Source organism: Agelaius tricolor, unplaced genomic scaffold (assembly GCF_023055355.1).
Source record: "Agelaius tricolor isolate 1412-34295 unplaced genomic scaffold, bAgeTri1.0.p SCAF_16, whole genome shotgun sequence".
Lineage (NCBI taxonomy): Eukaryota > Metazoa > Chordata > Aves > Passeriformes > Icteridae > Agelaius > Agelaius tricolor.
The window spans coordinates 16,045,606-16,065,120 of record NW_027269276.1 but is presented as its reverse complement, the minus strand read 5'-3'; the positions used below and the strand labels follow the sequence as shown (position 1 = coordinate 16,065,120).

Here is a 19,515-nt window from a genome sequence, read left to right as displayed (position 1 = left end):
AGGTATTCTGCTATAACAAATAATGACAGAAATTCATTGATATGAGATGCTTATTTAACCCTTCAACTTCTCCCATATCTGAGTTTTTTAGCGTAAGCTGATGTGTCTGTTGTAAAATTCAGATTTAGTTACTGGTATTTGGAATGTGTTCTGTCTTCCTTTCAGCTAAGGCATTTAGGTGGGGTAGTTATGGAGAGGATCCAGTTTTCCCAAACAAAGAATTCTGCAGCCATGGGAGCTCTCTAGAGCGTCCCCTGTCCTCCCTCAGCACTCTGAATTATCTGGCATTGTGAACTTGCACACTTCAGGATATGTTTTCCAAAGCAGTTGGATGCTTTCTACCAAGTGAGATGTATAATTTATTTGTTCTTTTACAGCAAGGTAGAAAATGCAGCTTTTGAGGAGACCTGAAGAATTGTTGTTGCTTTCTTTCCTTATTTCTAATTCCCTCATGAGAGTTCCCCTGTCTTTTCTTACTCAGAGATTTAACTCACAAAGTTCTGTTGTGAGCAGGGTGGTGCTTTTGCTGCTCACCCGAGTCAGCAATGAGGTAGGGACCCAAATCATACTGAAGTTATTTCAGCTAAAGGAGGCAGAGGAAGGACTAAGCTGCCAAACCAAAGCTTCAGACAGTTTTGCAAGCAATTTGTTAATTATTTTTGTGATAAGGACAGAGCTGGCAGCCCCTGTGGTGCTGGCCTTGGCTGGGCTTCAGCATCAGCCCCTGTGGATGGTTCTTCAAGGAATGGCAGGGCCTCAGAAGGCTCAGAGAAAGGCTTTGCTCAGGGATCACAGCCTGGATTTGCTCCCTGCACTGCAGCTTGTCTGGGAGCCTTGCATTTGCAAAGAGGGGTAACTGAAGTAAATTGTAAAAGAGGAGAGCTCTGGGGAGAACATTTCCAGGGCAGCATTGCTGCAGCACTTGCACGTCCTTGGCCATAGGGCAGGGCAGTGCTCTGGGTACTGCCCGCTTGCGTTTGTGGTGGGGTCCTCTGCAGGGACTCTCAGGGGACAAATGGCCAAGAAATAACATTGCTGGGGGCCTAAAATCACAGGATTTGTCAATGTTTCTCTTTGAGTTACTGCCACTAGGCCCCTGCTTCCCAAGCCATTAATTTTGTTGGATTTTCAGTGGAGGGAGTAGAAGAGAGCAGGGAGTCGTGGTTCCCTGGGTGTGGCAGTCAGGGCCTCAGCTGCCTGTTGGGTCACAGCTGTCCCCAGCCATTGTCCCTCTGGCACTGCCCCAGTCTGTGCTCCAGGCCCCTGGTTGGTGAAAGGCTCCTTCTGGGAGCTGCTGGCTTTGCTTCAGGGTTCCTTTCCCTTCCTCTGCAGAGGGCCCCCCAGCCTGCTGCAGATTTTGGTGGGGACACCCAGCCATGCTGATCTTGCTGGGAGCTGTCACAGGCAGTTCAGGATGATTCAGTGCAGGGCAGGGTTTAAACTGTTAAGATGTTTTCTGGATCATTGTGTTGGGATGTGTTGTGCTGTTTTCTACTGTGTGACAAACTGAATGCTGTCCCATTGTAACTACAGAGGCCTTTGGGCAGGGCTTTATTGTGCTTGTTGTAAATGCTGCCTCCAGGTTAGTTCTGCAGTGGTGCAGCTTAGAATGTGCAGATAATCCTTTGTAGTAATTTTTTTCTAGGCTTTTCTACAGGGAAGGATAGAAGAGATGTGTATGCTGAGCAGGGAAGGAAGGGTTTGTGGGTTTTTTCAGGGGGATTGTGATGTATGTGGAGGGAAGGAGGGGCTTGTTTTTGAGATGGAAAAATATTAAATGCCCAGATAAATCTTCTGCTTCTGGGGACTTGGAGAGAAATATAGCCCATTTCCTGGCTAAGACCTGGCCCTGTAATCCAGCCCCAGAGGATGATCAATATCTAGATTTCATATGGTGCTTTAACTTTCCTTGCAGACCATTGTTGCTATTAACAAGGATCCAGAAGCTCCAATTTTCCAAGTGGCAGACTATGGACTGGTAGCAGACTTATTTCAGGTGAGGCTAAACTTCATGTAAGGGTAACTTTGGGAGAGCTGACAGGGGCTTATGTAATATAATCCCATGAGTGTTAACCATGTCTGTGTGAGGGTGTTGTTTAAAGATTTGCTTTCTGATGTCATGATTTGCATGCTTAAAATCAAATCCCTGCAGGTAGGTTGTGTTGGGGGGTGTCACAGCCAGCCTGCCTCAGTTCCCTCAGTTCTGGTTTCCTGAGGTTGAACCACTTTGGAAATAACCACACATAGGTGCTTGCATGTATTTTTAAGCTTCATAAAGTTTGGAAGTAGAGAGTTGGCAGGAGGTGTGATTATTTCTGCCTGGGCTTGCTGCCTCTCTGACTGACGCCCAGGAGGAGCTTGCAGCTCCCTCTGGAGCTCCGAGCCAGCCCTGTCCCAGTGCCTGTGTGTGGCCACACGTGTGAGTGGCGGGAGTGGCTCTGTGGAGGCATGGGCAGAAACTCTGCCAGCACTTAATGCCATTCCTGAAATAATGCCCGCTGGCTCCGTGGTGAGCACGGGCCTCTTTGTGAGCCAGAGACAAAGTCACATTCTGAAGAAACACCATGTAGACAATTTCCTTAATAAATTTTGTACGAATGCATTATTTCCACCTAATGGAAATGTAGCTCTCTTAAATAATTAAGAGGCTTTATTCAGCAGGAGAGAAGTGGGGAGTGCTGTGAGCCTGGAGTGCTGTGCTGGGTGGGAGGGTGGGCAGTGTAAGTGCAGGGCTGGGAACTGCACAGGGTCAGTTTGTGGGGGTCAGAGGGGAACATGCTCTACCCTGGCACTGGTGTTTGCAGGCGGTGCCGGAGATGACGAAGCTCCTGAAGAAGAAGTGAGTGCTGGTGACGGGACCTGGCACTGTGGAGTAAGGGCAAATAAAGGATTTTACTGGAAAGAGGTGGGGTCGGTCACTGCGGTGTTGGGATGGTTGTTTTTTGTGTTGGGGTTTTTTTGGTGATCAGTTGCATGGCACATGGAGTGGTGGGGTGGAAGAAAGCAAGACAGGGAAAGCAGGTAAGAGAAGAAGGCAAGAGCAATACAAGGCAGGAGGCTGCATGTGTTTGTCAGTGTTTATTCCCATCTCCACACCCCTCCCAGTCACGCTCAGCCCCTGGGCAGGGTCAGGCTGGGCCCAAGCTGTCCAGCAGCTCTGTCCTGCCTCTGGCACCATGGGGCTCGTGCTGGCCCTGGACCGGTGGGAGTTCCACGGTGTTCCTGGCCCAGTCTGTTTGTCCCTCCAGGCCCTGTGGGTCCATACTGCCCTAAGACTGCTGGAAGGTCCATTGTTCCCAGGTGGCCACTGTAGGTCCCAGCTGGCCCAGAGCTGGTGGCAGGGCAGGTAGGTCATGTGCACACAGGCACAGGGGAGCAGAGGCGCTGCTGGCCTCGCCCTAGGCTGGTGGCCATCGCAGCAGATGCCACAGGTGTCTTCAGCACCGCCACCTCAGCTGTGGCAGCCTCATGGCCAGCGTGGTGAGCGTGTCCCCACAGGAGTCCCCATTGCCCCAGGCGGGCTCTATGCCTCGGGAACCCTGCCCAGCCGTGGCTCTGGGGGCCCCAGTGTCCCGTACTTCTCCTCGATCGTTGGGGCACCCTGGGGGCAGTCGAGGAGTGGCTTGAGCTGGAAGACATCAAGGCTCTCCTGGTTCCTGCGGTTGTAGACGCTGAGCCGGTGGCCCAGGTCGGGGCTGGCCCCCACCGAGCCGGCCGGGCTGGGCAGCTTCAGGTTGACGGGATCCAGCCCCTTCTGCGCCAGGCACGCCTCCTCCGACAGGGACGAGAGCAGCTCCTGCACCGCGCGCTGCCGGGCGGGCGCCATCGCGGCCCGGGGCTCCTCGCAGGCCGCGCTGCAGTCCGGGGACGAGCCCAGGGTCGGGCTGCTCTCGCTGCAGCCCCGCGTGCCCGAGCTGGCCGTGGAGCGAGAGGCACTGCCCGACGTGAGGCTGGCCGAGGTCCCGGTGCTGCCCAGGCGCAGCGGCACCTCCACCGTGAACAGCTCCGAGGAGATGTTGGGCCGGTGCACGTCGATGGCGGCCGTGGTCACCACGCAGATGGCGGCCTCGGGGACTCCGCTGTCTGCAGGGACAGAGCACAGAGGGGCTGAGAGGCCTGTGGGCAGGGGCTGAGAATGAGTCCATGTGCAACGCTCTGTACCTACAGTGATGGACACACAGCCACCCGGGACACCCACGTAGCACACAGACCCCTCTGAGCCATACACGTGTATATGTCATATACAGATACTCAGCAAGGCAGCCCCTTTCTCTATCCCCAGCTCTCTGTGTTTGTTCATAGAGATGCACTGTATGCCTAGATCTGTGTGTGTAAATGCACCAACCCCTAGAGCTTTAGTCATACAGTTAGTGTGTACATGGACAGGCAATAGGGACCTATGGGCCATAGTGCCTCCCTTAAATACCTGGAATTACCTACTGCTGCACAGCATGCAATCCCCCCCAAAATTGTACTCATTCTTCTGTACGTGGGTGTGGCCCCACAGGCATCTACAGATACAAATGCACATTTATACCTACACAATAACAGCACCCCTCTCCTGAGCCAGTCTTTAACTTAGGCACACGTGCCTTTTATGTATCTCCTGTATCTATGCTGGGATACACAGCCATACCTAATGCCACATACCTGCATATACATACACGAACACACACATTTATTACATACAATACACAGGTGCAGAGATGGAGGCTCTCACCCCCTCCCCACCCCATTTCATATACACAGAGCCTGTAGATACAGAGATGAGGAATTATGTCTGTATGAGCCCCATATGGAATACATTGTACACAGACCTTCTGTTATACACACACAAAACACAGTGTCCCCTTGAAAGGCAGACAGCTGTCTACCACTACTACCACTAAATAAAATATATACAACCCCTCTACCTTTCTACAGAAATGTGTACATACTTCTCTGCATGTATATTCATTGGCTATATATATATATATATATATATATATATATATATATATATATATATATATATATATATATATATATATGTATGTAGAACATGATACCTGTAGATGACCCCATCTATCTCTGTATTTACATTGCTATTTATCAAAGAATCACCAGGCTGGCAGAGACCTTCAAGATCATCGAGTCCACCCAGCCCAAACACCTCAACTAAACCCTGGCACCACATCCAGGCTTTGTTAAACACATCCAGGGATGGTGACTCCACCAACTCCCTGGGCAGACCATGCCAGAACTTCATGGACATATTTTATTGATATTTTATTTAAATACACATCTTTAGACTATATGGAGGTCCATATATGATACAGTGCATACACGTATAATATATAGACTAATAATACATGCTTTCCCTTTAAATACATAGAATTATCTATAAATAGAAAACACCTGTGCTTTCACTCACAAGTATACTTACCTTTAAATATAAATACATAGATTTCTCACTGTGTGTATGGCTGGGGAACACAGTTATAGAGACATACAGAATATATTTTACCTATACATGAACATCTCCTCCCCCTTTTAGTCTTTTGATATGTACATCTATGTAAATAAGTAAATAAATAAATAAATAAATATACACCCATGTATCTTTTTACAGCTTTCCAAGTATGTTATGGGGATCTAGACATACATATCAATATATAATACCACATACCTTTCTCTAACCATGTACAGACACACACATATATAATACAGAGGTGTATCTACACAGTCTCACCCACTTAATTTTATACATACCTAATCTTTATATATAAAGCATACAGATAGGGGGAAGAGCTGTATCTGTGCGCACACACACACACACACACACACACACATATACATATACATATATATATATATACACACACACACACACACACATATATATATACACACACACAAGCCCTATATGTAATACATTAGACCTATACATACATATGTACATTTTCTGCATACATCGCTGTGTGTCTGTGTGTGTGTACATCGAGGCACAGATAAATAAAAACATATAGAGGTACTAGCTGTAGAACAGTTGTTGTCCCCCTTTGAAAATGTAATTGTTACACTTTAAATAGAATGTATACAATTACACACATGTATACTTACCTTTGTGTATGACTATTTATGTCTTATGGTGTGTCTATAAAAATCTGGAATGTATATACAGGAACATATATCTAACATGTATCAAATAAGATAAGATATACATGTAACACATGTATAGCTCTACATGACACCTCCAACCTTCATATTATGTTTTAAATTATATACAAACACCCTTTTACAGACAGCAAAATTTATTATGGGGATGTGTACATAGGGATATACATCTATGTGTAATACAATATGCACCTACATAGATGGGCCTGCCCCAGTTTAAATCCTTATAACATACACCTGCATAGACTTCTCCATGGAGATATGGGGACTGTGTGTATTATATATATATTATACACTATATATATATATATAGATATATAAAATATACTATTTATAAATATAAATATACATGATAATAGACTGCATATACATGCACACACACTGTAGAGCAGGGTCCCCCCATAACAATACATCATTCCTATGCTATGCAGCCATTTTACAGATGCACTGTGTAGTCCCCTCTTTAATTCCATCCAGTTGTCACTGGCAGCTGCACAGCCTGACCTTTGTGCAGAAATGCACAGGCTTGTCACTGTGTGTACATACAGGGACAGTGTACAGATCAGGATATGCACTGCAGCCACACCTGCACACCCAGACACACACGTTCCCTGTAACAGGAGCTGCCCACAGCCCAGTGAGATGTGTGTACAGACACACACCGTGTTAGAGAGCGACACAGGAATTCAGAGGTACAGAGGGAAATCCACAAACATCAACAGTGCTGTACACCTGTACATACATGCACATCATACATGTGCTGTAGGACACACTGCTACACACATACAGTCTGTCTCCCCCTCTCCCTTTTTATACACATAATCCTTAGATATCTCCAGACAGATATGGGCAGTATGTGCATACATGAGCTCCATACAGAGTATTTTACATACACACACATGTGTATATACACACACATATACACTCTAATACATAACTCACACCTTAAATATATAGAATTATTTATTACTAAATAACAAAGATCCCACCTCTCTGTGTATATTTATTTATAAGATGCATGTATTTATATACAAATATATATTAAAAATACATTGTAACTTTATGTGAGAACTTAGATATATCTTTATTGCTATTTTTGTAATGGGGGTTAATATCAAGGGACCTGTGTATATATACACATACATCTGTAAATAAATAGGATATGCCTATATATACCTGCTCACTACATATATATATATATACATATATATACATATATATGTGTATATATATATATACACATGTACATATATATATAGACAACACACAGAGTCTCTTGCACACAATCATTCTGTAGACATACAGGCAGTGTGTACATGGATGAAGAGTCCCCTGTAAAATACAGCATACATGCATATGGACTTCTGGTACATGGAACACACAGTACTCCCTGTGCTCTCCTTACCTAGAACACAAATCCCCACATCTGTAAGTGTATGTTCATACACACATACCTATACACACCTATAAATTTGTGTGTACATACACAGTGACTGCAGCTCTAAGGATATACATATATTGTACATTATACTTAACACCAATGATACATATTATACATGTAAAATTCTATTACCTCCCCCTTTTAATGTCTCTCAATGTATAGTAGGGGGATATACATCTATAAACGGTACTGTGTATATAAACACAGTATATAAACACATCTATAAACCTGTGTATATATCTCTCTGTATACACATACACACAAAATAAAATACATAGGTATATACAGGGTGTCCCCCCCAAATTTATATATTCATTTATCCACAGAGCTGGGGGAATATATGTGTGTATCTACCCCATACATAGGATACAATATATACATCTGTAATGCTTACATACACATATGTGGAATGTATATATACAGGGATACAAACATGAAATACATCATTGCTGTATGTGAACACACACACACATATACACATAATGTATATATGCATTTGCACAGAAATGGTCTCACACCTTTCCCTTTTTACATACCCTACACCTATGTATAGATTCATCCATTTTTATACGTAGTCCTGTAGAGCTTGGGGATGTGTGTGGAGGGATAGACACAAATAAAACCAATACTTTATACCTCTATATGCACGTGTGTACATTTTTTAAATAGCTCTCTATATAATTCATGTGTCTATGGATTCAAAGGCTTTGTCTCTCACACACACACATGTACAGACTTTATATACCCATATACACAGCTTTATATATAGACATCCATACTTCTAGAGGGAATATCTCTATGCATGTGTTTCTCAATGTTTCCCCTTCATAATATATCTACATATGTACACATATTCTATATAATACATATGTTTCTATATATACACTCATGTCCTTTCTAATGTATAAACCATATACATATTTAAACAGGCTCTCCCACATATGTCTCCCTGTATCTATGTATGTATCTTTACTTATATTTATACATATACAAAGTACTAAAGTAGTACACAGATCTTTGCCTGTCTTTGTATCTGTCTGCATATATATGCATAAATAGCATCTATACATTTATACAGATATAGGATAAGCCTATACATAAAATTCTATGTGCCTATATAATTATAGAAAAACAAGTATATTTTTATATATAAGATATAATAACATGCATAAAATAGATTAAAAAGAGATGTATATGCAGACAGTCTTATACACACTTCTAAAACAGATATAATTATGTTTTAAAATAAAATATGTGGACACTTTTTTCCCCTTTGTGTCTATGTGGGGAATTTATATATATGGGGATATAATTAATAATATAATATATATACTTGATACACAAAGACGGATCCATATTTATGTCACATGTATGGTACATATTAAAAATATATGTATATAGCCATTCACACCCCCTATATGACCTAAGATATATAAAATATGAATATACAGTTTCTCTCACACATGTATAAATATGCATCTATCCCCATATATATGGGATAGACATATATGCCACACTGCAAGTACCTTTATATGGACTGTGTACAGACTGCATGTATGTATATACAGACTACACAGTCCCATCCAAGCACACAGCTCTGCATGTATGCATGTGGCTAGAGATACATCATACATTACAGCTCCATATGCACACACATATAAATGTAATGCATATAAAACAGAAATCTATAGACACAAACATGTACAAATGCCTTTACAGATCTTTAAATACATGGGACCATACTGCAGCCATATTCATATGCACATATCCTGATCTATGAACACACACAGAGGCCATCCTCAGCAAGCACATCTATCTGCCCAGTGATAGAGTGTAGGTATTCAATACAATATCCATGTGCTCATAGAGTCACCAAATGGTGCCTCCCAGCCCACCCAGTGCCACCCCTGCCATGGCAGGGACACCGTCACCATCCCAGGGTGCTCAGCCTGACCCTGGGCACTGCCACAGGGCTGTGCCAGGGCCTCGTCCCCTCAGTGCTGCCAGCCTGGCCCAGGGCAGCTCCGGGGCCTCCTCGAACTCGCTGCAGCAGCTCCACGTCCTGCTGATGCTGATCCTGCTGGGGGCAGTGCTGCAGGTGGGGCTGAGCTGATGCTGATCCTGTCGGGGCCAGCTCTGTAGGTGGGGCAGAGCAGGGCAGGCATCTCCAGGTCCTTTCCTCAGGGCTGCTCTTGATCCCCAGCCATGGCTCGTGCTGGGGAGTGCCCAGGGACAGGGCCAGGCTTCCCCTTCACCCTGCTGAGCACTGGGAGTGTTCAGGAGCCCCCCTCTCCAGCCTGCCTGGATCCCACTGAATGCCAGCTGGGCGTACAACCAGACACTCACACTCCCTTCTGGTTAGTATTTATGTAGCCTCAGTTCCATATGAATCTATTTCCATTTATATACAGGATTAAAGATATACAATACATTATACAGAGAGATATTTTCGTTCCTGTAATATATACACATGTATTTCTATAATATATACACATATATTCTGACCACCTCTCACACTCCTTTCTACATTTAATGGATGCATTCTAATAAAATATCTCAGTATGTACAGAGACAGAGTCTTTCCCACATCTTTATATTTAGATAAAGCTCCACCTATATGTAGACACAAAATCAAAAATACCTTCATATGTGTATAAATCTGCTTACATAATACCCATATGGGGATGTGTGTATGTTTGGAGAGACATTTATGATACGTTATATACATACATGTAAAAACATGTATGTTTACTTACATTTTTATCCATGTATATGTATCTGGGTTTGTGTGTGCATACAGATATGTATATCTATATATATGGATATATAGAATACAGTATAGATTTATATGCATACACATACATTATATATATACTAGGCATATCCTTATATAGAGAAATAGATCTATATATGCCTATATTTCACTATGTATGCATACTATATATAAAGTATGTAATATACTCTACTTATGTATATATACACACACACACCTTGTGTATATTCTCTGTACATGCATATGCAGGCACACACACATTGTTTTCTTTCCTATAACCCTGTATGATACATATGGGGATGTGTATGTGGAGATACACAGTTATAACACATTATATTTAACCACACACGTTTTTAATATATATACAAAATGTTATATTCATAAGGGGGGTGTGCACACTCCCACCTGTCAGAGTCTGCCTTCCTCAGCCCCCCCTGCCAGCAGCCAGACCACAGCCAGCCCCAGCTGGGCTGGGCAGGGCAGGGGCTGTGCAGAGCCCCCAGCACGGGCAGAGCCCCCTGTGCTGCCCAGCAGGGCTGTGCAGAGCCCCCTGTGCTGCCCAGCAGGGCTGTGCAGAGCCCCCAGCATGGGCAGAGCCCCCTGTGCTGCCCAGCAGGGCTGTGCAGAGCCCCCAGCACAGGCAGAGCCCCTTGTGCTGCCCAGCAGGGCTGTGCAGAGCCCCCAGTATGGGCAGAGCCCCCTGTGCTGCCCAGCAGGGCTGTGCAGAGCCCCCAGCCCAGGCAGAGCCCCCAGCATGGGCAGAGCCCCCTGTGCTGCCCAGCAGGGCTGTGCAGACCCCCCCTGCCAGCAGGACTCCTGCCAGGAACATCCATTTGAAGGCTGCCCTCGGGTCAGGCCCAGCCGCTGAGGTTTCCCACCATTCCGTTTAACCTTTCTGAAAGGTTCCCAGCGTGGTGCTGGGCTAAGCTGTCTCCCCACTTCTTTTCTCTTCATTTATTTTGTCCCTACTGTTCATTCTCAGATCCATTTGAAGTGCTCTGTGAGCTGGACAGCCCAGCTACAGGGAATTAACCCCTCCCAGATCTCCCAACTATCCTGAGTTAAATACACAAGTTTGCAAGAGCAAACTTGGGCCTTTCAGAGAATGACTGTTGGCACACACTTCCATGGACCAAACCAAAAGACTCCGTGGTGGGTTCCATTTCCAGGACAGATCTACAGCACTGCCCAGTCTCACCTGGTTTACAGCACACAATGCAATGCAAACATACCACTCATGTTTGTGTTTGTAAGCAACACTCACCACTGCTGGGCTCGTTGTAGTATCGACTGATGTAATTATTCATGTCATCCTCTGAAAGAACAGAAAAGCAGCCCTTAGAAGAGCATTTATTTCATTACATGGCTGAATCCCACCCCACAGAAAGCTTTCCTCTCCCTGCATGCCCAGAGCCACCTGCTCTGGATTTTAGGCTACAAGGCCTGTGTGCATCACACCCCATCCACGCTGTGGCTGCAGCCAGCACAAGGACTGGATTATCCTTTGTCACAGTCCTCTGCAGCACCAGCCTGGGAATGAGGCACTTTGGGCTCCAAAGGAAAGGTGCTCTGTGATCTTTCCAGAGGCTGACACAGAGCTGGCCATTTCCCCTCACTCTGTGCAAACAAACACAACACTGGCCTTTCCCTGGTCTGCAGGGGCCTCCCATCCCAGCCAGGGCACACAGATAAACCTGGATTTATCCTGACAGGCTGAACCAAGGGCACCAGCACAGACAGAGCCATTGCTGCTGCACACTGACATCCCCAAGTCACCTCCTTCCCCACAGGAGAAAAGGAGGCACCATGTTTGATTTTAATGTGCCATTCCCTACCTTCTAATATAATGTCACTTCTTTTCCATGAATGAAGAGTTATTTTGGTGTATATAACATGCATATAAGTATACAACATAATATTAAGCCAACAACTATCTGTTGGCTTAAAACCTACTATAAATAGTTTTACTAATCAAGGGTGTAATACTGAACCTGTAGTACATGCATGAGAGCTACACCTGAACTTCAGCAGCGAGTTAAAAATGAAGATGTGACCACAGAATGGAAAACAACAGCTCCATTGCATGTACAGATTTGAGATGCTACAGATGACAGGGGGTTTACTGTTATCTTATGGAAAAGCAGAACATTTTACCATTGTGGAAAAAACCATAAAGTTCTCTTGTTCTGAAGGCAAACAGTGCTGCTAAGAAACAGTATCAGCAGGCCCAGACAACTCAGGCTTCCAGGCAACCTGACCTGCCCAATTTGTGGTGTATCTGTGCTCTAAAAGCACTCTCTCCTTTTAAGTGCTCTTTTTGATACCATGTTTCAGAAAGCCGTGCTCATCCCTTTGAGCCAGATTTCCTTCATCCCCTGGGTCTCTGTGGCTACAGTCCTGCCTCATCACAGCACATTGCGGTTTGCAGGTGAAAGAAACAGATGTTTTCTGGGGAACACTCTCCTCACACAACAAGACCCAAACCACCAAGCACTCTGTACCTGAAATAGCTGCACTCATAAGAAGGCAATCTAACCTGACACTGAAAGGAAATGTCGTTGTTTTCCTGGTTTCATTGGATCTTAAAAGCTTTTTCGGCCCTTGTTGATCTTTAAATGCCTGCAGTCAGAGGTGTGCTTTGTGCTAATGTCTGAGTTTAAAAAAGAGGCCTCAGAGTAGCTCAGGGCAATGCCACTGAATTAGGAGTACATTGCAAGGCTTTTCAGCTATCTGCTACTAAAATACACTTCATTTCAGTCGTGCATAATTGATACTCTCAGTGCCACCAAATCTGCCAGCTACAGACACGGGTTCTGGTTCAGAGAATGCCTCTGGAGCTGCACTTCTGGCAGGGCACTTTCAGCATCTTGGAGTCCAGTTCTAAGCACACAAATGAAAACAGCACACTTGTACTTGGGTGCTCCCAGTACAGTCTCTCCAAAAGCCAAGACACTTTGCATCAAAGAGAGGAAATGCTTGGAGAAGTCACTCACCTGCTTTTTGTGTCTCAAAGACAATGCTCAAACCAAGGCTTCCTTGGGACTGCACACTCTGCTGACAGGATGTCCCAGGGCACTGCTCCCAAAGACAGCAGCTGTGTGCAAGCCAAGCCAGCAGAGAACCAGGCTGCTCTGCATGGCAGCAGTGGGCACTGCCAAACACCAGGAGAGGAGCTCCAGAAATGCCCTGCCCCTGCTCCCTCTGAGCTGGCCTGGCCTGGCCCTGTGTGTGAGCACTGGCACACAACACTGGGGAGCCCCCAGCTGCCTACTTTAATGTTATTTTGTGATGGCTTTATTAATCTTATTGCTCACCACTGCTGATCTACTTAGCTATACATTAAAAATATATGTATAAATATATCTGTGCATGCATGTGTATGTAAATATAAAATACATATATTCAACCTTAAGTAGTTTCTTACAATAAACACCAATGAAGAGTAATGGAATAACAGCAGCAGAATAAATATTTCAACAACAGATTAAGTTTCTGAATCATTACATTAAAGCAAACTGACAATTAACAAACTCATCTGAGTCATGGGAGTCTCAGCTGCTTTGGACATTGAAGGTTATGAACAATTCCAGTTATCTCCCATTATATTCTACATTGCTGAAAAAAGAAGTTCAAAATAATGCAACAAATACCCAAGTGAAAGCACCCATCTGTGCATATAAAATGTAGCCCCAAAGCCACAGTTGTGCACAGCACCACAGAACACTGCTGAAGGGATTGTGGGGGTTCCCAGATGAAATCCCTGCTCGGAGTGGGGCTCCCATGGGATCAGGATCAGCTGGTGGCACGCAGGGGGTTTGTAGGAGCAAGCAGGGAACACCAGCTTTTACACAAGGGGCTGAGCACTTGCATTATTTACACTCTACACAGTTTTTCTGCTGTCAATCTAGTCCAGTTTCAGCTGCAGAAAGGAAGTTGTCTTAAGAAGTACTTAATTTTCACAATTTCCATGGGGTTTTTTAAAATCCTTCTTTTAAAAATTTTATTTTATTTCTACCACCTTGGAATTTCCAGGATCCAGATTTAATTTTTCTCCTTTCCTAGAAATAAATCTATCTCCTCCAATGTGAGGAAGTTCCAGAAGGTGTGAGCTGAGAAGGAAGAGTGTGGCAGCTTTCCCCATGTGAAAACCTGTGGTGAACAAGGATTTATCTACAACCCTCCTGCAGAGGGGGAGCATGGAGGCAGTGAGAGCCTGGGGAGGGATTCAGCTGAGAGTTCTGCAGAGCAGGGGAAGAAGGAAGGAGCAGAGCAGGCTGCTCTGTGCAGCCCACAGCAGAGTTTGCTCAAGCAGTGGGGGCTGACAGCTCCAAGGGGGAGGCAGCAGACACCACAAAGGGACAGTGGGGCTGACTCCAGCAGCAGCAGAACCCCCACCCCCAGGAGGGAATGTCTGGCTGCAAGGCTGCTCAGACTCTGCCCCATCTCACACAAACCCAGCCTCCCCTGCACTGTAAGCACAGCCCTGCCTGCTGCCCAAATCCCAGTTATTGAAAAAACGTGTGGCTCTCAGTCAGGATCTGCCTGACAAGCACTGGATTTTGTCTGATGAAGGTTTCCAAGTTATCTGCTTGTTCTTTTCCTGCAGGACTCCAAACACACACTGCAATGGCTCAGGGAGTACTAAACTACTTAGAGTACAGTGCCATATAATCTCATCTGACCCAAGAGACAACATTGCAATCTCTCTCTCTCTCAGCCCCATAAAAACCTCATAAATTTGGTGAAATATATCAATGACATTCCACCCAAGGCAGAGCTCTTTCAGTTCTGTAATGCCTCAACAGTGATCTTTAATTGTTTCATCAATGCCTTCATGAGTGATCTGCAACTCCCCTGCATACAAGAAAAGGCCTTAAGAAGGGGGTTTTATTTAGAAATATTTCATGATTAGAGTATTCTATTTCATATTTTTATTGCCATTGGTTGTACTGCCTTCTGTCTCTCCAAGCTGAATTTTCTGAACTGGAAGGTTCTTTTTTCTGCTGTGCAGCCTCCCACTGAGAAAGTGAGTCCTCAGAGTAATGTCTCACCCCAACTTCCTCCCAGAAAAGAGTCTTTACTAGGAGGTTTCTAAAGAAACAGATCTTTCATCTGTTTCAACAGGAACCAAGAGCAGCCAGCTGGCACTTTCCAGGAGACTTCCCCTGCCTTTGGTTTAAGACAGATTGCTACATTACTGCAAGCTGCAGTAGTCACACCACTGTTCAATTCACACACACATCCAGTCCCTGCAGAGGCTGGATGGATGCCTGGGCACATGGATATTCCATCTTGAGAGCAACTGTAAAGTCAGCTTGCAGAGAAAACAGAGCCACAGCTTCAGCCTGGTTCTAAGTAAGAAATCATTCTGTGGTCAAAGTCATTGTGCAGAAGGAAACCTGGGATATGCTACAGGCTCCATTATCAGCAGATGCTGCTGGGATAGAAACCCAGAATCCTGACAACAAATGGGGGACTTTGGGCCTCACTTGAGCAGATGATGCAGCAAGGGCACTGTGAGCTGGCTGGAGCAGGGCTGGGATGCAGCACAGCTCTGTCTCAGGGGGGCACAGCATGGCCTGGGGGACTCCCAGTGCTCTTCCCAACCTTGTTCCCTGAGTATGGATCAGCAGAGCCACATCTGAGCTGGCTCAGTACAGTCAGCCTGAAGCAAACTCAGAGGAACCTGTGTTTGTCTCTATGAAACAGCAACATTGGCCAAGTCTGCAATACAAAGCTAAGGAAGAATATGGCTGCCACCAAAACAATCATCAAGGTAAGAAAAAAATAAGCAAAAGGATTCAAGAACAAACTGTTATAAACTGGCAACAAATAAATGTAATCTGAGAATTAGGAAAAGGCTTGTAACACTTGAGAAGCAGGCGTCTGGCAGGGCAGCAGAGGGCAGAGCAAGCACTGCTGTCAGGGGAGCACCATCTGCTCATGAAAGGGATCCCTCTGAAAGGCTGCCTGCTTGGACAGTGCAAAGCATTCCAGTTCTGTGCTCCTCTACCTGTCAGCAATGTCTTCACACCTCTTCACACTAATGATGAGAGACAACTTCACCCTCACAGCCGTGACTGCAGGCTCACCCCTTCTGGGAGTGAGCAGTTTCCACCCCACCCATTTGGTGACTGTGAAATACAAGAGCCTGACTCCACTAACTGCACACACATTTCTCTAAGTGTTGCTCAAGGTTTAATTCCTTTGGTTCCTGCCTGGCTGGTCAGTGCACAGAGAACCACAAAGCCTGGAAGAGGCACCTAGAGAGAAGTCAAGCTGAAGTGGTGTGCACTTAGATACTCCACTTCCAGGAGTAGACTTCAAAGTAGATACATTTCAGCATTTGAAAATAACCATAAATTATTTTTTATCTATTGTTTTGCACTAACAGGGTTCTTTTAGAGCAGTAACAGATGATCACCAAAGGAACTGGCTCAGAGTTTAAAAGCATCCAACCAGCATAGACTGCCTTGAGAGGAACAACTGACAAAATCCTTCCCAGTGCCCTGCTTTGCCTTCTCAGACAGCTTATGAATAATGCTAAGGGAAGCCCTCTGAAGCTCCACAAGTTTTCATGCTCTCCTCCCAATATCCTACTTTCTTCACTTACAAAATAGGGGGTACCTACAGGGAGGGCAAGCTTTACTTTTCTTTAAAGCATGATCATAAATTGCAGCAGTCCCCCAAAGCAAAAGACTTACTGCTAACCCCATAAAAATGGAAATTTGACTCAGAACAGTGAAAAAAGGTTTTTGGCGATGCGAAGTTCCGGTTCTTGCTCCAAGGAGTAGAAGGGTGGTATGTTAATCTTACAATATGGCAGTACTGTAGAATTTCAAAAACCAAAATGATATATGCAGGAAAATGAGGAATTTCCACTAGGGACTCTAATTCATATGTTATGGGACAGATTAAAGAATAATAAATTTTGGAAGGAAGTATTAATGGCTAGAGGGGGCACTGTGAACCTGGCATTCCCTGAAGCCTGGAACTTTGTATACCAAACACTAAAAATGATTTGTGCAGAGGAAGAAAACATTAGCTGTTATTCTCACCATGACCAGTTACTTACTGTATGGGGTAAGAACTGCTTTATCATTTAGAACTTCCTTTATAATTTAGAGATTAATAGATAGGATGATATTTGCCATTATGTGAAATGGCAACCATCTCTGGGAAGAAGAAAGGAGCACTCAGGGTATTTCCCTGCTCTCAGGGAAAGGCTGACCACAATGCTCCTGAACATCATTAGCGATGCTGCTGTGCACTCACAGGCAGCAGCTTTCAGCCCAAGCTCTTCACAAACAGAGCTGAAGTGCTCTGAGAGTGCAGCCAATGTCAGAGCTCTGCCCTGGTTTGCAGCTCCTCCAGCCCTGCCCTTCTCTGGGGTCTGTTTGTTTCCTGCTGTTGATACTGGTACCCTTTGACCTGCAGGCTGAAAGCTCTTTCAGCCTTCACATTTGTCTGGTCTGGAGATAAAATTCTTGGCAAGAGAATTAAAACCTCAATTCAAAGTAAATTAAAGGTGAAAAATATTCCTGCTTCTTTACCATATTAATTAGGAAATACCATATATCCATACATTGCCCACAGTGTTATTCCTGCTGTGTCAGGAGGTCTCCTGGTGAACTGCCCTGTGGAGACAGAAGTGGGAGGCAGCAACCAGGCCATGGTTCCCAGAATGAGCACAGGACTGGCCTTGAGGAGGAGGCATGAAATGTAAGCTGGGGAGTTAAGGGACTCCTTCAGAGCCCACTGTCCATCTGACCAGAGCGCTTGCTTCTCCCAGTCTTGTGCCTGCAATTAAGGCACTTTAAATACAAAGAGCAGGAGATCTGCTGCAGGAAAATCTGGGTGAAAACATGGAATTGAAAACTCCCAAATCAGCCAGCCACACAGAGCTCTCCTGGGGCAGGTCACTGTGTATCCTTACACAAATTTGCAGAGGTGCTGCACGTACCATGTGATACTGGGGTTACCTGACTGACTTTACTGAATGCTGTGGTAAATGGTTGCACAAAATCCTGTGTAAATACCAGAGACAAGCTACAGCTGCCCCTGAGGAGCTTTAACTTATGCACTGTCCCATAAAACTTCCAGGTAGGGAAATGAGTAAAAAGTCTCAATGCCTTCTCATTCCATCAGCCCTTCATGGTGAAGAATTCTGCACTGAATGTTTCCATTGTTCAATACAGATGGGGGAAATAAGATTAGCCTGAGATGGAATATCCCATTTTCTCATGCAGTATGTTCTCTAGCCAACTCAAGCTTGCTGGTTTGGCAGAATTCAGAGCTCTCTGAAGACAGTGATTTTTTTGAAGGCTGACAAAGTTTCATTTGGCAAAAACACAGGCATTCCATTCCATCCCCCAGCCTCAGGTGTTGTATGTAGGGCTAATGTTCTGCCAGAGCATAAAAGAACAGCACATCAGAGCGTGTTCTGCCAAACAGCTGAATGGTGGCTTTGAACTGCTGCCTCCCTCTCCACAGTGAGGTGACCTGGTCCCTCATTTCTCCTCTCCCTAGCAGGGCAGCAGCCATGGCAGGTATGTTCCAGAGCTCACAAGTGCCAAGGGGCACTCAGGATGATTAGCTGCAGCCCTCACTCTGGAATCTTTAAGGATGAACAACACAGCTTAGAGAAAAGGGTTGCAAAGCAATCCCTAATGTGGTCTGACACACAGGGAGGGTAACTTGCAAAATATAACCCTTGACCCAAAGGTTAAAACATTGGTGGCTGAAGCTCCAGGCACAGCAAGTGGTGTGGGAAGCCCTGAAGGCAGCACAGCCAGTGTGACTGCAGGAGAGTACAGGAATTGTCTTGTCAGCCTGTGCTCTGCACAGCCTCATCTCTGATATTTCACATGCCCCAGCAGATGGGGAGGTGGGAGATCCCACCCAGAGGACATGGAGGCACCTTCAGCCATGCCCTGCTGCCCCCTGGCACAGCACAGGCAGCTCTGGCTGACACCTGCACTGCTCAGGAGGGTGCAGAATGAGCAGATACTGGCAGCATGGCAAAGGGAGCATGGTGGAAGCTGCTGCAGCCACTGCCAGCCCATCACTGGGAATAAAGGCTGGTGCCAGAGAGCTGGAGAAGAAAAGCCCCAGTCGAGGTGGGGAGGGAGAACAATGAGGCAGG

At 45.2% G+C, this 19,515-nt stretch overlaps 2 protein-coding genes across 4 annotated transcripts in view; one reads left to right on the top strand and one right to left on the bottom strand.

Moving 5' to 3' along the window:
• The window catches only part of ETFA (electron transfer flavoprotein subunit alpha), a 29,488-nt gene extending 26,586 nt beyond the window's left edge, over positions 1–2,902 (top strand). Inside the window, exons 11-12 of the mRNA XM_071441774.1 lie at positions 1,916–1,996; positions 2,805–2,902. Of these exons, the coding sequence (XP_071297875.1) occupies positions 1,916–1,996; positions 2,805–2,843 (120 nt within the window). The 3' untranslated portion in view covers positions 2,844–2,902. The remainder of the gene's footprint in view (positions 1–1,915; positions 1,997–2,804) is intronic.
• A 157-nt stretch (positions 2,903–3,059) lies between these two features.
• TMEM266 (transmembrane protein 266) overlaps positions 3,060–19,515 on the bottom strand; it is an 84,718-nt gene continuing 68,262 nt past the window's right edge. For all 3 annotated transcript variants that reach the window (XM_071441767.1, XM_071441769.1, XM_071441768.1), the window contains 2 exons: positions 11,635–11,685; positions 3,060–4,083 (listed from right to left, as the gene is read on the bottom strand). In XM_071441767.1, coding sequence (XP_071297868.1) covers positions 3,524–4,083; positions 11,635–11,685 — 611 coding nt within the window. In that variant the 3' untranslated portion in view covers positions 3,060–3,523. The remainder of the gene's footprint in view (positions 4,084–11,634; positions 11,686–19,515) is intronic.